The sequence below is a fragment of the Xyrauchen texanus genome, chromosome 7 (assembly GCF_025860055.1).
Source record: "Xyrauchen texanus isolate HMW12.3.18 chromosome 7, RBS_HiC_50CHRs, whole genome shotgun sequence".
Taxonomy (NCBI): Eukaryota; Metazoa; Chordata; class Actinopteri; order Cypriniformes; family Catostomidae; genus Xyrauchen; species Xyrauchen texanus.
This window is the reverse complement of record NC_068282.1, coordinates 379,443-399,126: the sequence shown is the minus strand read 5'-3', so window position 1 is coordinate 399,126 and position 19,684 is coordinate 379,443. Positions and strand designations below refer to the sequence as shown.

General features: G+C 43.2%; 1 protein-coding gene across 1 annotated transcript; it reads right to left on the bottom strand.

The window, feature by feature from the left end:
- Positions 1-301: 301 nt before the first annotated feature.
- On the bottom strand, positions 302-19,341 carry slain1b (SLAIN motif family, member 1b). Its single transcript, XM_052130701.1, has 7 exons — positions 18,921-19,341; positions 14,981-15,087; positions 8,942-9,049; positions 7,970-8,317; positions 4,618-4,767; positions 3,377-3,632; positions 302-1,076 (listed from the first exon to the last, which is right to left on the bottom strand). Exons 1-7 carry the CDS (start codon positions 19,247-19,249, stop codon positions 1,001-1,003), a joined length of 1,374 nt encoding a protein of 457 aa, XP_051986661.1. The 5' UTR covers positions 19,250-19,341; the 3' UTR covers positions 302-1,000.
- Positions 19,342-19,684: the final 343 nt, after the last annotated feature.

The window sequence follows — 19,684 nt, the reverse complement described above, 5'->3', positions numbered from 1 at the left end:
CTGGAGTCACTCAGCACGCCCTGGATTCAAACTCACGACTCCAGGTGTGATAGTCAGCGCCAATACTCGTGGCGATACACAGACCCCCTATTTATTAATTAAAACGAGCAAATATATAAATGAGGTGTACTTCAGGATTGGTACTTGATGACGTTGTGAAGATAACGATCATACAGTACATTATATTTATGTTCTTGTTTTCTCAGAACAGAAACGATCAACAACAGTCAATAAAAACAAACAAAACTTTATTTTGAATTTAAATACAGACACATTAAAATATCAATGACAAATGTGACGCATGTACAGAAATAATGTGCAATAAATAACATGAATCCTCTTTTAAAAGTGTTTTTACATAATAAAGAAAACAGATAAGTTGAAATAAGTGCACCATGAACAAAACTTTAACAGTGAAAGTGCAACACCACATTAATAAATCAAAACATCTTTACAAACGGTGCAGCAACGGATCCAAACGGACCGTCTCCGTGTTTACCTCACATAATGAGTCACATTGAAAGAGTTAAAAACATGTTACAATTTGGTTCAAACCTTTTGAAATCACAAAAAACTGAATTAGAATAATATTCAGAATTTAGACAATCGTAGAAACCGTGACAAGTTCTTTCAGCTCGATTTGTTTAGCAGCATGTTTTGAGATTCCTGTTTTGGGAATCAATGAATCGCTCGATTCTCTAAATGATGCTTTGAGGCGCCGTTATTTCACATGTCTGTGATTCCGTGATGAAGCTTCATTCACACGAACAAGCGGCGTTTATTTTTGCATACAGAACTCATTTCTGCTCTGAAAGGCGCTTATATAAACAGGAAGCTCTTATATTTCTCACACACACACACACACACACACACACACATAGCGTCAGTCCTCTCGTCAAGAACACTTGGTGATGTGAACGACCCTGACCAGCAGGGAGCTCCGACCCCCGTCTAGTTTACCAGCCGCTTCATCGCTCGAGTGACCCACATCTCACCGCCGCTAGTAACAGCCGTCACGCCAGCTTCCATCACGCAGCGCGCTCAGCGTCGCCAGACTCTTTGGTGGCGTCAGCAAACTTCAGAAAGAGAAGAGAGAGAGACACAGAATGAGAGAGAGAGGTTAGATTAACTAGACAACAATGAAATGACATCATGGATGAAAAAAGGATGATACACAATCCTACATGTAGTAGTATGTTTTCGTCATATATTCATCAACAGTATGTTTTAATTAAGCCAGCTGTCATTTTTGCCTCTTAGTTATCGTTGACAAACATTTTCATCAGTAGTTTTATCCTCCCGAGACCCAGTGTGCACTTGTGTGGACGTTAGGTTTTGGCTTCTTTATAGGCTATCCATACTGATCTCAGTTCAGGAGACTCTGTGATGTCAGTAAAGGGTTAAACTTTAATTGTACAGGGTCATGTGACCAAACAACATGGTGGCGACCACAGAGGAGTTTGTGTTTGTTTGAAACGGTAACAAAACAAACATCTGGTGAGAAACCTCATTATGTTTTTACACTGAAACCTGTTTGAGTCAAAAGAGTCTCTAATTTCATCTGATATGACATTTTAAACATTTGAGTGATTTATCACAGAACAGCACGCTGATAAACACAACGACCACGTATGTGGACTACAGGCCTATATTCACTGTGCATCACATTGAGAATAAATGAGTGCATCTTAAAACTGATAAATGTGTCTTTCAGAGGCTTTATATGGAGTTATGATGAACATAAGATGCATTTCTATAACTGTTCTGAGACCAGTGCAGACAGACAGCACACTGGAGGTTAAGTCATTCACTAAATAGGGAGCAAGGGAGCATCCTATAGATCTCTATAACTGTTCTGAGACCAGTGCAGACAGACAGCACACTGGAGGTTAAGTCATTCACTACATAGGGAGCAAGGGAGCATCCTATAGCTCTCTATAACTGTTCTGAGAGCAGTGCAGACAGACAGCACACTGGAGGTTAAGTCATTCACTACATAGGGAGCAAGGGAGCATCCTATAGCTCTCTATAACTGTTCTGAGAGCAGTGCAGACAGACAGCACACTGGAGGTTAAGTCATTCACTACATAGGGAGCAAGGGAGCATCCTATAGCTCTCCTATAACTGTTCTGAGAGCAGTGCAGACAGACAGCACACTGGAGGTTAAGTCATTCACTACATAGGGAGCAAGGGAGCATCCTATAGCTCTCCTATAACTGTTCTGAGACCAGTGCAGACAGACAGCACACTGGAGGTTAAGTCATGCACTAAATAGGGAGCAAGGGAGCATCCTATAGCTCTCTATAACTGTTCTGAGACCAGTGCAGACAGACAGCACACTGGAGGTTAAGTCATTCACTACATAGGGAGCAAGGGAGCATCCTATAGCTCTCCTATAACTGTTCTGAGAGCAGTGCAGACAGACAGCACACTGGAGGTTAAGTCATTCACTACATAGGGAGCAAGGGAGCATCCTATAGCTCTCCTATAACTGTTCTGAGACCAGTGCAGACAGACAGCACACTGGAGGTTAAGTCATGCACTAAATAGGGAGCAAGGGAGCATCCTATAGCTCTCTATAACTGTTCTGAGACCAGTGCAGACAGACAGCACACTGGAGGTTAAGTCATGCACTACATAGGGAGAAAGGGAGCATCCTATAGCTCTCTATAACTGTTCTGAGACCAGTGCAGACAGACAGCACACTGGAGGTTAAGTCATGCACTACATAGGGAGCAAGGGAGCATCCTATAGCTCTCCTATAACTGTTCTGAGAGCAGTGCAGACAGACAGCACACTGGAGGTTAAGTCATTCACTACATAGGGAGCAAGGGAGCATCCTATATCTCTCCTATAACTGTTCTGAGACCAGTGCAGACAGACAGCACACTGGAGGTTAAGTCATTCACTAAATAGGGAGCAAGGGAGCATCCTATATCTCTCTATGCAGTTAAGTGCATTCACTCCTAAAATCTGATCAAAAGTTCAGTTTCAGGCTGCAGATGATGTTTGGACACTCATTGATCATCAGTTCATAGATTCAACATTTATAATGTTTTATTTGAACATGGTTGGCCGTGATTGGATGATGCTGGACGTTACTGTGAATATGAATTAATTATGATAATTACTGATGTAATGTCTCAGAAACATGAATAATCAACACTCCTGCAAACATCATAAACATCCGATGAAAGAAATCTTTCTATAGTTTAATATTATTTAAAATTGAACAACTTGGTCAATGTAAAGGGTTAATGTCCCTTCATCCACACTCTCATCATCTCACCCTATTGTCAGAACTAATATCGACTGTTTGGATTATTAGGAGTAAACAGAAACGGATAGGAAGTGAGGTGTGAAGTGAGTGTGTCACCTGCGCACAGGTGTGTTGAGTTTGCTGCGGTTGGAGACGGTTGCTATGCAGGATGCAGGTCGTGGCAGTCCGCTGCGCGCTGGTATCTGTGATCCGCTCGTCTTACTGCCGCACAGAGACTGTAAACTGACTGATGATGTCATGAGGGAGGAACTCTTGATGGTCGGGCTGACGTAAGCGGTGGCTTTCAGAGTCGGACGTGTCGAGAAGTTCCCCACACTCTGAACACGATTCTGCAGCTGCGCAGGAGACGGAACTGAACACACAAACACATGATCAGAGCTGAACATCAGGAACGGGTTCTTACAAAGCAACACAAATATTCATTGAGGTTTCAGAAAACAATGGCAGATGCAGCTCGATTTAAAGCACTATTGTGTGACATCAGTCTAGTTTCCCTTCACGCCGTTTTGTGATTGACAAAGTGAAAATGCCAAAACTTAAATTGCGACATTTGCCGCCTTCTGCTCGTTTCCATTCAAATGCCCTTATATGGATAATAATGGTGGGCGTGTCAGACGGCGAGGAGGCGTGTCAGACGGTGAGGAGGCGTGTCAGACGGCGAGGAGGCGTGTCCTGTTAGCACCTGATCTGTCATTCATTCTGACTGTGTGATAAAACGATGGCAAAACACATACACAGTAAAACTATGTGTGTCCAAAACTAATGAGTTTATGAAAATCATAATTAATAAATTGTTTTATTATTGTTTTGTAATATAAAGCAGCATAATGTAGTATTTCTGAATCCAGAAGTGCTCCACATTCAGGGTAAAAACAAGGTGAATATAATGAAAAATATTCACATTACTACTGAAAAACGTGTCATTATTTACTCTCGCTCATGTTGTTTGAAGCCTGTATGTTCTTTCTCTTTTCTGTGGAACACAAAAGATGTTTAGCAAAATGTTCATGCTGATCTTTTCCCGGTGCGATGAATCCTGACGTGCCAAGTTTGAATAAGAGGAAGTGCGAATGAGATTTGAGAGTTACGGCAGAGGGGTTTCAGTCTGTGTGTCACACAGAACGGTCATGTGACTTCAGAAGACTCACAGTATACTGCAACATGTTGTCGTCGTCTGTGGAGTTTGATGGCATCGGTTCACATTCACTTTCATTGCATGGAAAAGAGCAGCATGAACATTCTGCTAAACATCTCCTTTTGTGTTTCTCAGAAGAAAAGAGTCATACGGTTTGGACCGACATGAGGCTGAGTGATTGTCAGAAGTGTTTGACACATACTAGCGGTCTGCAGTCTCGTCAGCGCGCCGGATGAATCGAAGCTTTGACTGTTGCGGATGGGCGGAGATGAAGTCATCTGATTGGCCGGGATCGGAACACCGCTGACGCTCGCAGCTCGCAGCAGGTTGGGCATACTCCTCCTCAACTTATCTGGAGAAACATCACTTCCTGTTAGCTCAGCCAATCACAGATCGCCATACAAAACTGCACACTCAAGATGTTTAACACTTTCAGCTCTGAAGGTGTTTTTAATGATTTCCTGTTTCAGTGGAATACCCAAAATTACAGACTTATAACTCAAAGGTGTTTGTATCATTATAAAGGACAATTTTCAATGTATTTAATGATATAGATGATGATACATTCTGAGACTCTCCGCCTAACAAACTGCTCATTATTATAATTGTTTTATTTTTAAATCACAAAATAAATTGAGCCAAAATTTTTATTTTTTTCTTATTTTTTCTGATTTAACCTTATATATCTCTGGGTGTAAATAAGATGGCTCCGAAAAACTGCTTTTGTTTTGTTCTCAATCATGTCGACTGTATCTGAGAATAATTGTGTGTTGATACGACAAAGCGATCAAAAGTTCCAACATTACAAATATAATTGATCATAGTGTCCAAAAACATCTCCAAACAAATAAAAGATAATAATTGTACATAAGAACTAATTCCACATGCAAACACAACAATGACTAAAGGTTTGCATAGCATGCAGACATGATTTTACTCATGAGATTTCACAGAGTGAGTTTCATTCTGTGTCATTTGAGTCATCATTGAGTCTGTGTCGTGTATTTGGCGCCATCTCCTGGTGGTCATATGTAACATTGTGCTTCATGTGGATTATCTAATGATCTATACATCTGATTATCTTGGTCACGTCTTTTAAAGTATTTATTTCCCGCTTTGCCCATCTGAGCTTAAAGGGTTAACAGAATTACTTGTCTACATAAAACCCACAAGAAATGTTGTAATTACATTAAACCCAAATTACATCCGATTTAATCTAATCAGGATTTACATTTGATTTCAGACAGAGTTTATATTAAGACAGATTTATAAACATCAACACTGAAGAACATCAGATCATCCTGATAAACTCTCCAGCACACACACACTCACAAACACACGCACGCACGCACGCACGAGCACACACACACTCTCACAAACACACGCACGCACGCGCACACACACACTCTCACAAACACGCACGCACGCGCACACACACACACACACTCACAAACACACGCACGCACGCACGCGCACACACACACACTCTCACACAGACACGCAAACACACTCACGCGCACACACGCACACTCTCACGCGCACACACACTCGCGCACAAACACACTCGCACAGACGCACACTCGCACAGACGCACACTCGCACAGACGCACACTCTCGCACAGACGCACACACACACACACACACTCTCGCACACACACAGATGCACACAGACACTCTCACACACACAGACACTCATTCTCATGTTACATTTTTATGCATTTGGCAGATGCTTTTATCCAAAGTGTCTTACAGAGCACTTATTACAGGGACAATCCCCCCGGAGCAACCTGGAGTTAAGTGTCTTACTCAAGGACACAGTGGTGGTGACTGTGGGGATCAAACCAGCAACCTTCTGATTACCAATGTATTATACAGAGCACTTATTACAGAGACAATCCCCCCGGAGCAACCTGGAGTTAAGTGTCTTACTCAAGGACACAATGGTGGTGACTGTGGGGATCAAACCAGCAACCTTCTGAGTACCAATGTATTATACAGAGCACTTATTACAGGGACAATCCCCCCGGAGCAACCTGGAGTTAAGTGTCTTACTCAAGGACACAATGGTGGTGACTGTGGAGATCAAACCAGCAACCTTCTGAGTACCAATGTATTATACAGAGCACTTATTACAGGGACAATCCCCCCGGAACAACCTGGAGTTAAGTGTCTTACTCAAGGACACAATGGTGGTGACTGTGGGGATCGAACTTGCAACCGTCTGATTAACAGCCCTGTGCTTTAGCAACTACGCCACCACCATTCTCTCACTCACACTCTCTCATATGCGTGTGTGTGTGTGTGTGTGTGTGTGTGTGTGTGTGTGTGTGTGTGTGTGTGTGTGTGTGTGAACTAAATCCAATAAATCATTATGTAAAAATAGATAAACTCATTCATTCTAATATGTTTTTCATCCCTACAGTTCTTGTTGTCCGCTTTACAAAACTGAGAATGTCTATATTGTTGCTCACTGAAGATAATCAGGGTTGAGTCTGGCCAGTCTCTGGATGGGACACCTCCTGTGGGAAACTAAGGTTGCTGCTGGAAGAGGTGTTGGTGATGTCATCAGGGGGTGTTCACCCTGCAGTCTGTGTGGGTCCTAATGCGCCGGTACAGTGATGGGGACACTATACTGTAAAAAGGCCCCAACTCTCTGTGGAAAAACCCCGGGACACTTCTCGTAAAGAGTAGGGGTGTAACCCCGGTGTCATTGGCCTCCTAATAATCCCCACACATGAATTGGCTGCATCACTCTACTCTCTCCTCTCCACCAATAGCTGCTGTGTGGTGCGTGTACTGCTGCACTATGGCTGCCGTCACATGATCCAGGTGGATGCTGCACTCTGATGGTGGATGAGGAGAGTCCCGTTCACTGTGTAAAGCGCTTTGAGTGTAGTGTCAGAACAGCACTATGTAAATATTCATTCATTCTTTGATTCTGTTAAATGAAATGCTGCATCAGATTTCTCGAATGATTATGTGTAACAATATAGTTGTGGTCAGAAACTTTTATACTATAATTGAAGATTATATTTTGAAAATATCCCAGTGACGAATGTTCAGATGTAGCAACATCGTAACATTCACATAATCAGTCGAGACCTCTGATGCAGCATTTCATTTAACAGAATCAAAGAATGAATGTAGGAGAGAGTAGAGTGATGCAGCCAATTCATGTGTGGGGATTATTAGGAGGCCAATGACACCGGGGTTACACCCCTACTCTTTACGAGAAGTGTCCCGGGGTTTTTCCACAGAGAGTTGGGGCCTTTTTACAGTATAGTGTCCCCATCACTGTACCGGGGCATTAGGACCCACATAGACTGCAGGGTGAACACCCCCTGATGACATCACTAACACCTCTTCCAGCAGCAACATTAGTTTCCCACAGGAGGTGTCCCATCCAGAGACTGGCCAGACTCAACCCTGATTATCTTCAGTGAGGAACAATATAGACATTCTCAGTTTTGTAAAGCGGACGCTGAATAGTTTTAAGGGGAGTTCAGGTTGTAGTTAGTCATGAGTAATCCAGCTGTGACATCATCACGACTCACCTGAGCTGCTCCGGAGGCCGGTGTGCTCGTGCGAGTACACTGGGGTGGTTGGGGTGGTTTGTGGTGTGATGGGGGTGTACGGAGGAGTGGAGGGTGACGAGGAGAGGCGTGTCCAGTCTCTGATGCTGCTGAACGTGTGCGAGTGCAGTAAACCACGTTGAACGGCTCCGGCACAACTCAGACGCGGCTGCGGTGGTGGCAACTGACCGTACTCTTCATCATCATCATCATCATCATCCTCCTCCAGGTGCGACTCGCTCCGCTGGCCGAACTGAAAGGAAAAACTGCTGCTGTGCCGGTTATTAACAGATGAGGAAGAGGAGGTTGTGGCAAAATCCTGACGTAAACCTGCAGAGAAAATAAACACAATAAACACAAATACAACAACCTACTAATATAAAGTATCCACATCACAAAAGAATATTCCGGGTGTGTAGTGTGTGTGTCTGTGGTGTGTGTAGTGTGTGTAGTGCGTGTGTGTAAGTGTGTTTGAGTGAGTGTGTAAGTGTGTATGTGTGAGTGTGTGTGTGTGTGAGTGTGTGTGTAAGTGTGTATGAGTGAGTGTGTATGAGTGAGTGTGTGTAAGTGTGTATGAGTGAGTGTGTGTAAGTGTGTATGAGTGAGTGTGTGTGTGTGTGGGTGAGTGTGTGTGTGTGTGAGTGTGTGTGTGTGAGTGTGTATGAGTGAGTGTGTGTGTGTGTGTATGAGTGAGTGTGAGTGTGTGTGGGTGAGTGTGTATAAGTGTGTATGAGTGAGTGAGTGTGTGTGTGGGTGAGTGTGTGTGTGTGAGTGTATGAGTGAGTGTGTGTGTGTGAGTGTGTGTGTGTGTAAGTGTGTGTGAGTGAGTGTGTGTGTGTAAGTGTGTATGAGTGAGTGTGTGTGTGAGTGTGTAAACTGCTGAAACATTTAGTGAAATTAGTAGTGTCACTACTTTTAGTTAGTTTAGTTGCACCTCAACACTTGTGTACTTACTCTCCTCCTGCAGTCGCGCCATCACCTGAACATCTGTGAGATCCTCCAGTTTAAATCCCAGAATCCCAGAATCCTCATCCAGATCACCTGAGCATAGACTCCACACACCTGTGCCAACACACACACCTGGACATGAACTACAGATGAAGCAGAGGTGATGATGCTGTTGATCTCCAGAGAAAATCCCTTCAGCTCATCCGTTTGGGAAAACACGTTTACAGCAATGCACTTATAATGGAAGTCTATGGGGGCAGGAGAACTTTTTAAACATATTTAAAATGAGGACACGAGGGAGAGACGTGATGTAGAGTAATCTGTACTCCAATCTCGTTCAACCTGCACTTATGGTCTGTGAGGAAGATGTGTGCCGGGCCCTCAAGAAACTGAAGACAAGGAAAGCTTCAGGCACAGATGGTGTTTCATCCACTTGTCTAAAATCCTGAGCTGACCAGCTGTCCCCATCTTCACATGGATCTTTAATAGATCGCCGGTGTGAAGTTTCCTACTGCTTCAAATGCGCTATCATTCTGGTCCCCAAAAAACCCAAATCACAGGACTAATGACTACAGACCTGTCACTCTCACATCTGTGGCCATGAAGTTGTTCAGGTTTGACACGAGGAGCTGCTGACACCGTTCCACTCGGCCGTCATTGAGTCTGTCCTGTGTACATCTATAACTGTCTGGACCCGACACACCCTGCCCACACCCTCTCTGAACTGTTGCCCTCTGGCCGGTGCTACAGAGCACTGAGCGCCAGGACATCCTGACAAAAGGGCAGTTTATACCCTCAGGCCATTTTCCACATAAACAATTAAACTGCATCAGGACTCCCCCATAGTGCAATAATGTAAATATACACTCACCTAAAGGATTATTAGGAACACCTGTTCAATTTCTCATTAATGCAATTATCTAATCAACCAATCACATGGCAGTTGCTTCAATGCATTTAGGGGTGTGGTCCTGGTCAAGACAATCTCCTGAACTCCAAACTGAATGTCAGAATGGGAAAGAAAGGTGATTTAAGCATTTTTGAGCTTGGCATGGTTGTTGGTGCCAGACGGGCCGGTCTGAGTATTTCACAATCTGCTCAGTTACTGGGATTTTCACGCACAACCATTTCTAGGGTTTACAAAGAATGGTGTGAAAAGGAAAAACATCCAGTATCGCGGCAGTCCTGTGGGCTGAAAATGCCTTGTTGATGCTAGAGGTCAGAGGAGAATGGGCCGACTGATTCAAGCTGATAGAAGAGCAACTTTGCCTGAAATAACCACTCGTTACAACCGAGGTATGCAGCAAAGCATTTGTGAAGCCACAACACGCACAACCTTGAGGCGGATGGGCTACAACAGCAGAAGACCCCACCGGGTACCACTCATCTCCACTACAAATAGGAAAAAGAGGCTACAATTTGCAAGAGCTCACCAAAATTGGACAGTTGAAGACTGGAAAAATGTTGCCTGGTCTGATGAGTCTCGATTTCTGTTGAGACATTCAGATGGTCGAAGTCAGAATTTGGCGTAAACAGAATGAGAACATGGATCCATCATGCCTTGTTACCACTGTGCAGGCTGGTGGTGGTGGTGTAATGGTGTGGGGAAGTTTTCTTGGCACACTTTAGGCCCCTTAGTGCCAATTGGGCATCGTTTAAATGCCACGGCCTACCTGAGCATTGTTTCTGACCATGTCCATCCCTTTATGGCCACCATGTACCCATCCTCTGATGGCTACTTCCAGCAGGATAATGCACCATGTCACAAAGCTCTAATCATTTCAAATTGGTTTCTTGAACATGACAATGAGTTCACTGTACTAAAATGGCCCCCACAGTCACCAGATCTCAACCCAATAGAGCATCTTTGGGATGTGGTGGAACGGGAGCTTTGTGCCCTGGATGTGCATCCCACTAATCTCCATGAACTGCAAGATGCTATCCTATCAATATGGGCCAACATTTCTAAAGAATGCTTTCAGCACCTTGTTGAATCAATGCCACGTAGAATTAAGGCAGTTCTGAAGGCGAAAGGGGGTCAAACACAGTATTAGTATGGTGTTCCTAATAATCCTTTAGGTGAATGTATATCTCATGTACGTATGTAAATTCACATATTTAATTCAATAACTGTATATACCCCTACCTTGCACATACATGACCACACGCACATACAACACGGTTATATGTCCTATTATTTGTATGTCTATATACACTCTTACCATGTTATATATTCTGTGTCTCACTGAAATGAGTGTGCACTCCCATCACCAAATTATTATAATTTTTTTTAATTGTGTACATGAGCGCACTCGGCATTAACACCCATCCTGATTAGTGTAAACATGATTAGTAATGAGCAGCATGTGACAGATACCGAACACAGAGCTGTTGTACTCCATCCTGAATTCACAATATGAGAATGAGACTTGAGAAATAATGATGGTCACGTGTGTCATGTGACCGAGTGTTGCTTCTGCAGAAGAAAGAAAGTCACACACATCTGGGATGACATGAGGGTGAGTAAATGATGAGAGGATTATAATTTTTAGGTGAACTGTCCCTTTAAATACATCATCATGTCACTTTGACAGCTAAAAATCTTCTAACTCCTCAACGAGCTTTCAAGCTACATCCACCAAACTCGGCACAGACCTTCAGACTGTTCTGACTAAGCCTGCGATATCTTTTCTGACTGATCGGAATTACGGTTTTCCCAAAGTGGACATTCAAAATGGCAAAAAATCCCACAGACTTACATTGACGGAATGTTCTATATATCGGGCCTGTAAAAGCTTTTAAAACTATTGCGATGATTTTACAGGTGATATAAAATATAAGGGAAAACGCGGCATATAAGCAACACCAACATAATTCTCAAAGACATATATTTAGCTGTTACTCGCTATATGTTCATCTGTGAGTAAAACAAATAGTCTGGTTGTATTTTACGCTTCTAGATCTTTCCAACAACATATGACACATGAATATCTGATCAGTTTAATGTTTTTACTAATTGCAATAATATGTGCCGTGCAAATTGTTTTTAATAAAATATCAAAACAGACACTTCTGATTTATCTGCAGATTTTAAAGCACTTCAGTTTTGGTTATAATATCTACATGTATTATAAACTTTTAAACGACACATATTTTGTGTTCAAGACTGTAGTTATTAATATTTAGACAATATTTTTTTTTCTTGGCCCATCTGGCCTTAAAGGGTTAATATTTTATAGTATTTTAGAATACATACATCCTTATTGAGATATATATTGAATATCATCAATAAGCCGCTTACCTTTTACTTTTCAGCAGTTCATTTAATTAATCCCAAATGATATTAATAAAGGTTTTGAATGTGTTCATGCTCCTTCTGAAAAGATCTGCATGTTTTGTAATTAGTGCAATGAGTGACAGGATTAAAGCTCATCTCTCTCAGAGGAATATTCTGTGGCATATAAAAGACTGTTTGAGATCTGCCACATCAAGGGACATTAAAAGATTAAATGAGCATCGATGATCAGCTGGACACATGACTGTCCCTCATCAGCTGTTCACAACAGAGCAGAGAGTGTGTTACTTAAAGTGTTCACACACACACACGCACACACGCACACGCGCACACTACATCGATGACCTGTGAGTCAAACAAGCAAATATGGAACACAATCTTAAAGTTGTATATTATCATGCACTTTTGAAAAGCATCATATAAGGGAACCCTGTGAAACATATAGTTACCCATTAATGATATGAAGGGACGATTACATTCATGTAAACACAGTTTCTATGGCAACCGCTCATTCCACAGGCTGAATATAGCAGCCGGCACACAGCATGTCAAACATGGGAATAAAGCACTAACGGCTCTGAAACGGTGTTCATTTGGACAATAGATAGTGAGTGTGTGGTGTCACCTGCTCAAGGGTTAAAGGTTACACACATCTCTATGAAAGTGACTGTTGAAATCCTTATTATACATTATAACCTCAGAATCAGAGCTGTCTTTCACAACCACTCAGACAGGCTTTAGTACACTACAGAGAGCCAATCAGAGAGCAGACAGGCTTTAGTACACTACAGAGAGCCAATCAGAGAGCAGACAGGCTTTAGTACACTACAGAGAGCCAATCAGAGAGCAGACAGGCTTTAGTACACTACAGAGAGCCAATCAGAGAGCAGACAGGCTTTAGTACACTACAGAGAGCCAATCAGAGAGCAGACAGGCTTTAGTACACTACAGAGAGCCAATCAGAGAGCAGACAGGCTTTAGTACACTACAGAGAGCCAATCAGAGAGCAGACAGACTTTAGTACACTACAGAGAGCCAATCAGAGAGCAGACAGGCTTTAGTACACTACAGAGAGCCAATCAGAGAGCAGACAGGCTTTAGTACACTACAGAGAGCCAATCAGAGAGCAGACAGGCTTTAGTACACTACAGAGAGCCAATCAGAGAGCAGACAGGCTTTAGTACACTACAGAGAGCCAATCAGAGAGCAGACAGGCTTTAGTACACTACAGAGAGCCAATCAGAGAGCAGACAGGCTTTAGTACACTACAGACAGCCAATCAGAGAGCAGACAGGCTTTAGTACACTACAGAGAGCCAATCAGAGAGCAGACAGGCTTTAGTACACTACAGAGAGCCAATCAGAGAGCAGACAGGCTTTAGTACACTACAGACAGCCAATCAGAGAGCAGACAGGCTTTAATACACAACAGAGAGCCAACCAGAGAGCAGACAGGCTTAAGTACACTACAGAGAGCCAACCAGAGAGCAGACAGGCTTTAGTACACTACAGACAGCCAACCAGAGAGCAGACAGGCTTAAGTACACTACAGAGAGCCAACCAGAGAGCAGACAGGCTTTAGTACACTACAGAGAGCCAATCAGAGAGCAGACAGGCTTTAGTACACTACAGAGAGCCAATCAGAGAGCAGACAGGCTTTAATACACTACAGAGAGCCAATCAGAGAGCAGACAGGCTTTAGTACACTACAGACAGCCAACCAGAGAGCAGACAGACTTTAGTACACTACAGACAGCCAATCAGAGAGCAGACAGGCTTAAGTACACTACAGAGAGCCAATCAGAGAGCAGACAGGCTTTAATACACAGAGCCAACCTATTACACAATAATGCAAGTCAGCTTGATTTCAAACTTTGACTTTTTTTTTTCCATTCATTGTAACTAAAAATTCAAATGAAACCGAAACAAATGAAGTGCAATTAAAATGTGTGTTGTTGAACTTTTAGAAACATCTCTCTGCCAATGAAGCGACTTCATCTGTGCATCTCATTATCTGATCAAATACATCACGTGTGTGTGAATAATGTGTTTTATTCCCTCCATCACACTATAGATATATATATAATATCCAATTACATCATCACGGCTGAGCGATCGGGAATATTCTATTGAAAATTACGTTCATTTAAAAATCAAAAACATTTCAGAATTCAAGTGTTCAATAAATAAATAAAATCATATTTAACCTCCATTTACCGTCACGCAAGTTTGCGTCTATGACAACAGGATAATAAATGAATAAAAACAATGATCCAGTTAAACATAGTAATGATGATGATGATGATCAGTGAAATATTACTCGTGGTTGGAGGTGTTTTTGTATTTATGATTAATCTCCGATCGGCTGCAGAGTTGCGTTCACAATGGACTGTTCTGTGGAATAAACTCAAACACTCCTGAGATGAGGTCATTTACAGCATTCATAGATCATATAAAGACAGACAGAGAACCCTTTACATGCGTGTGTTCCACGAGACTGCACACGGCAGTATCAGCGCGTCACACATGCATTTATATATCGGAAGTGCCATTCGTAATGTTTCAGTATCAAGTTTCACACCGGTGTTGTCCCATGAGTGCATGAGAAGTGTTGTGTATGCATCTCTGAACACACTATATGACCCCCCCATGACCTCCATGACCCCCATGACCTCCAGACAGCTGGCTGTTCATTCTGTATGCAGTGGGAGACTTTAAAGGTAAAAAGCGTGAAAAGTTCTTCCATCCTACCGAGTGCATGTCTGTCTGTACGCTGCTGATCCAGAACCTGTCGACACCACTGAAGAGCAGACGGACCCGCACCAGACCACACACAAGACCGGCGAGACACGTAGAGCCTGAAGAGACACAAAAGACAATCAATGAGAGCTGTGGAGATCACATGTTTAATCATGGAAAGGTCAATTTGAACATGAACTCTTCAGATCCTTTAGAAATCTCTAATCCTCCGTCTCAAGATTTGGCTTCCGTCACACGCTAGCCCATGACGTGATGTAAAGACGCACGCTTAATCGGCTTTGCAATTACACACTTTCTCGATTAAGCTCCTGCGGTGTGCCAGTGTGGAATTATTCTAAATAAGACACTTAAAATAAAACAAAAATAACTAAAGATTTCTTTCTGTAGGAGGAATCGAGGTGAATTTATGAGTTACTCCTATACTGCACACGTTTGATCACACTCCAATCAATCTGATATCAGTACACGGAGCTTTCACTTCAGAACTAGTCAAACGCACTTGATCAATGAGACGGATCAGTCCTCCGCAATAAACATGATCTCTTCAGTTTATGGACTAACAAGCCCTCATTAATCTGTCATGTTACACACGACAAGTGTATCTGCCTCAGGAGCACTTCTGAGAGCGTCAATCCGCGCATCTGATCACGTGACACGTTGTGCATGACACCGCGGAGACTCACAGCATGTGGAGGCTCATGCTACTCTCCACGATCCACACACAACTCACCACACGCCCCATTGAGAGAACCACTAATCACCACCACGAGGAGTTTACCCCATGTGACTCTACCCTCCCTAGCAACCGGGACAATTTGGTTACCCCATGTGACTCTACCCTCCCTAGCAACCGGGATAATTTGGTTACCCCATGTGACTCTACCCTCCCTAGCAACCGGGATAATTTGGTTACCCCATGTGACTCTACCCTCCCTAGCAACCGGGCCAACTTGGTTACCCCATGTGACTCTACCCTCCCTAGCAACTGGGCTGATTTGGTTGCTAAGGAGACCTGGCTTCAACCTCACGACTCCAGGTGTGATAGTCAGCGTCAATACTCGCTGAGATATCCAGACCCTGTTACATTGTTAAAATAAATGTAAATTAAAAAAATATGTTACGTATGTATAATACAATTAAAACATTAATTAAAACGTTTGTTTGCGTTTCTGTGACTGATGAAATAACAGCAATATTGAACCAGGAGGAAAATATAGACGTTACTTTGAATTCGTAAAGTGGAAAAACAAAACATTTCTGCGAAAGTTGTTTTGAGAATGATAATTTCGAGTGGTAAACAACGGAGTGGTGTTGTAGTGGCCTAAGCACATAACTGGCAATCATTGTGTTCTTGAGTAAGACACTTAACTCCAGGTTGCTCCGGGGGGATTGTCCCTGTAATAAGTGCTCTGTATAATACATTGGTACTCAGAAGGTTGCTGGTTTGATCCCCACAGTCACCACCATTGTGTCCTTGAGTAAGACACTTAACTGGTAATCAGAAGGTTGCTGGTTTGATCCCCACAGTCACCACCATTGTGTCCTTGAGTAAGACACTTAACTCCAGGTTGCTCCGGGGGGATTGTCCCTGTAATAAGTGCTCTGTATAATACATTGGTAATCAGAAGGTTGCTGGTTTGATCCCCACAGTCACCACCATTGTGTCCTTGAGTAAGACACTTAACTCCAGGTTGCTCCGGGGGGATTGTCTCTGTAATAAGTGCTCTGTAAGTCACTTTGGATAAAAGCGTCTGCCAAATGCAGAAATGTAAATGTAAACGTAAATAATTAGGCCATGTCCACGCTAATACGTTTTCGTTTGAAAGACAGAATGTTTCGCTATGTTTTGGCCCTCCGTCCAGACGGAGACAGCGTTTTCTGACCAGCAAAAACGAAGCTTTTCGAAAACGCTCTGCCAAGTCAATGAAGTTGTAAACACCGTCTTTGTATTGTAGTGTGGAATGGGAAAACGGAGATATTCAAAAACGGTGGCGTATCTGATGTCATGTGACGCAGTCATGTGATCCATTCAACCCAAAACAATGAAAATGCTAGCCCACATTAGCAGCGTTATTGTGCCTGCTATTTAGTTTGATGGCGTTGCACATCAGCTCATAAATGGAATGCAGATTTTTCGCAATAAAGAGGATTTAAATGTTTTTGTATGGTTAAGTTTGGAGAAGCAACTTGTGGTAAGTGCTTCGAAACTGCAGTGTGGACAGAGCGTTTCAAGAAATGAAAACACAGTTTTCAAAAGTATACAGATTAATGTAGACGTATCCTAATACGTTTTTGTTTGAAAGCACAATCATTTCGCTATGTTTTGGGCTTCCGTGCACACTGAGATGATGTTTTTGTTGTCATGTGACTCAGTCATGTGATCCATTCAACACAATGCAATCGAGATTCTTGTGTCTGATATTAACTTTGATAGAGATGTTAAAGGTAAATGTTACTTTGTACAACCTTCACATTGCATTCCTCGATGGGAAGTTTACTCGGAATTGCTGTCTGGCGGTGGAACACGAGGATAATCACATTTCCGACCGTACATGGAACGCCGGTTTTCCGCATGTGCAGTAATGGGATTTAAGCATTTTCAGTGTGGATGAGAAACTTGTGGAAAATGCTTGAAAATGGCAGTGTGGACCAGAGAGTGTTTCGATGTATCAAATGTATCAGGATTGTGGATGTATAATAAAAGGTAATTTGTAATGCGATTACCCATAATGTAATCAGTAAAATAACATGGTTACAATTTTGGAAAAGTAATAAGTAATGTGTAGTGGATTATGTTTAACAAGCTGAGAAAGTGGCCAGATGAATTAAGAGTAAAATTGAATTAATGTTTAATCTTCCTCATGAGTAAACTCGACTTTGAAACTAGTTCACTTGTGAACCTCAAAACTTCATCTCTCATTCTGTTGACTAACTAGTGCAGTGTCTGTCTGTCTGTCTGTGAGTGTGTGTCGGTCTGTGAGTGTGTGTGTGTCTGTCTGTGAGTGAGTGTGTGTGTCTGTCTGTCTGTGAGTGTGTGTGTCTGTCTGTCTGTCTGTCTGTGAGTGTGTGTGTCTGTCTGTCAGTCTGTGAGTGAGTGTCTGTCTGTCTGTGAGTGTGTGTGTGTGTCTGTCTGTCTGTGAGTGTGTCTGTGAGTGTGTGTGTCTGTCTGTCGGTCTGTGAGTGAGTGTCTGTCAGTCTGTGAGTGAGTGTCTGTCAGTCTGTGAGTGAGTGTCTGTCAGTCTGTGAGTGTGTGTGTGTGTGTCTGTCTGTCTGTCAGTCTGTGAGTGAGTGTCTGTCAGTCTGTGAGTGAGTGTCTGTCAGTCTGTGAGTGAGTGTGTCTGTCTGTCTGTCTGTGAGTGTGTCTGTGCATGTGTGTGTCTGTCTGTTGGTCTGTGAGTGTGTGTGTGTGTCTGTCTGTCAGTCTGTGAGTGAGTGTCTGTCAGTCTGTGAGTGTGTGTGTGTGTCTGTCTGTCGGTCGGTCAGTCTGTGAGTGAGTGTGTCTGTCTGTCTGTGAGTGTGTCTGTCTGTCTGTTGGTCTGTGAGTGTGTGTGTCTGTCTGTCAGTCTGTGAATGAGTGTCTGTCTGTCTGTGAGTGTCTGTCTGTCTCTCTGTGAGTGTGTGTGAGTGTGTGTCTGTCTGTCGGTCTGTGAGTGTGTGTCTGTCCGTGAATGTGTGTGTGTGTGTGTCTGTCCGCGAGTGCGTGTGTGTGTGTGTGTGTGTCTGTCCGTGAGTGAGTGTGTGTGTGTGTGTGTGTGTGTGTGTGTGTGTGTGTGTGTGTGTGTGTCTGTCTGTGAGTTTATAATTTCATCTAAATATGTTATGACGCGTGTACATGTTACAGTATGTGACTGCTGATTTTGAGCACTACAGAAGCGCTTTAAATCAGAATCTCTGACAGCAGCTCGTGTAAATGCATCATGTGGATTCTCACCAGGTCTCCTCAGACTCGCTGATGTTCGGGAAGATCTTCTCCAGGTCCAGAATCTCAAGCTCATCCAGCAGCGCGCGCGACTCACACGCCTCTTCATCATCATATTCATCATCTTCATCATCGGTGACTGAAGGCTGGAAATACCGGAATGGCTCATACTGACACGCGAGGCTCGGTGCTGGACTCGGGATGCAGCAGCAACTCGCGAGCGGCACGATATTCACGCGCGTCCGTAGCTGCTCGTTCTGTCGTTCGAGTTTCCGCACGAGCTCTTGGAGCATCTGCACCTCCGCGCGCGCGTCCTGCGGCTGCAGCACCGTCGCCTCCATCCGCACCGAACACCGGAGAAAATCACGGACGGGTGAAAGAAAGGAGAAGCGCGTGGGACTGATTACCGCCGGCCACCCTCCGTGATCGCAGCGGCGCGTTGTGTTGAGCGCGCGCGAGACTGCCGCCAATGCACGAGAAATTGTCCACCAATGAGCGACGTGGATCGCGACACACACACACACACACGCACACACACACACACACACACACACACAACAATACAAACATTCTTATTTTAAAAGAACACCCTTGCCTTGATATCAAAGATCTTATTAGAGAGAAGAACATCGAACATGTTAAAGATCAAACGTGGATTTACTTGATAGAATTGTTTAGAAAATGAAATCGCATCCGGTAACAGGTGTGTGGAAGCGCTAGCAACAGCATTTTAGTTTGTTCACAAGGTTAACTATATTATATATATACAGAGTGTA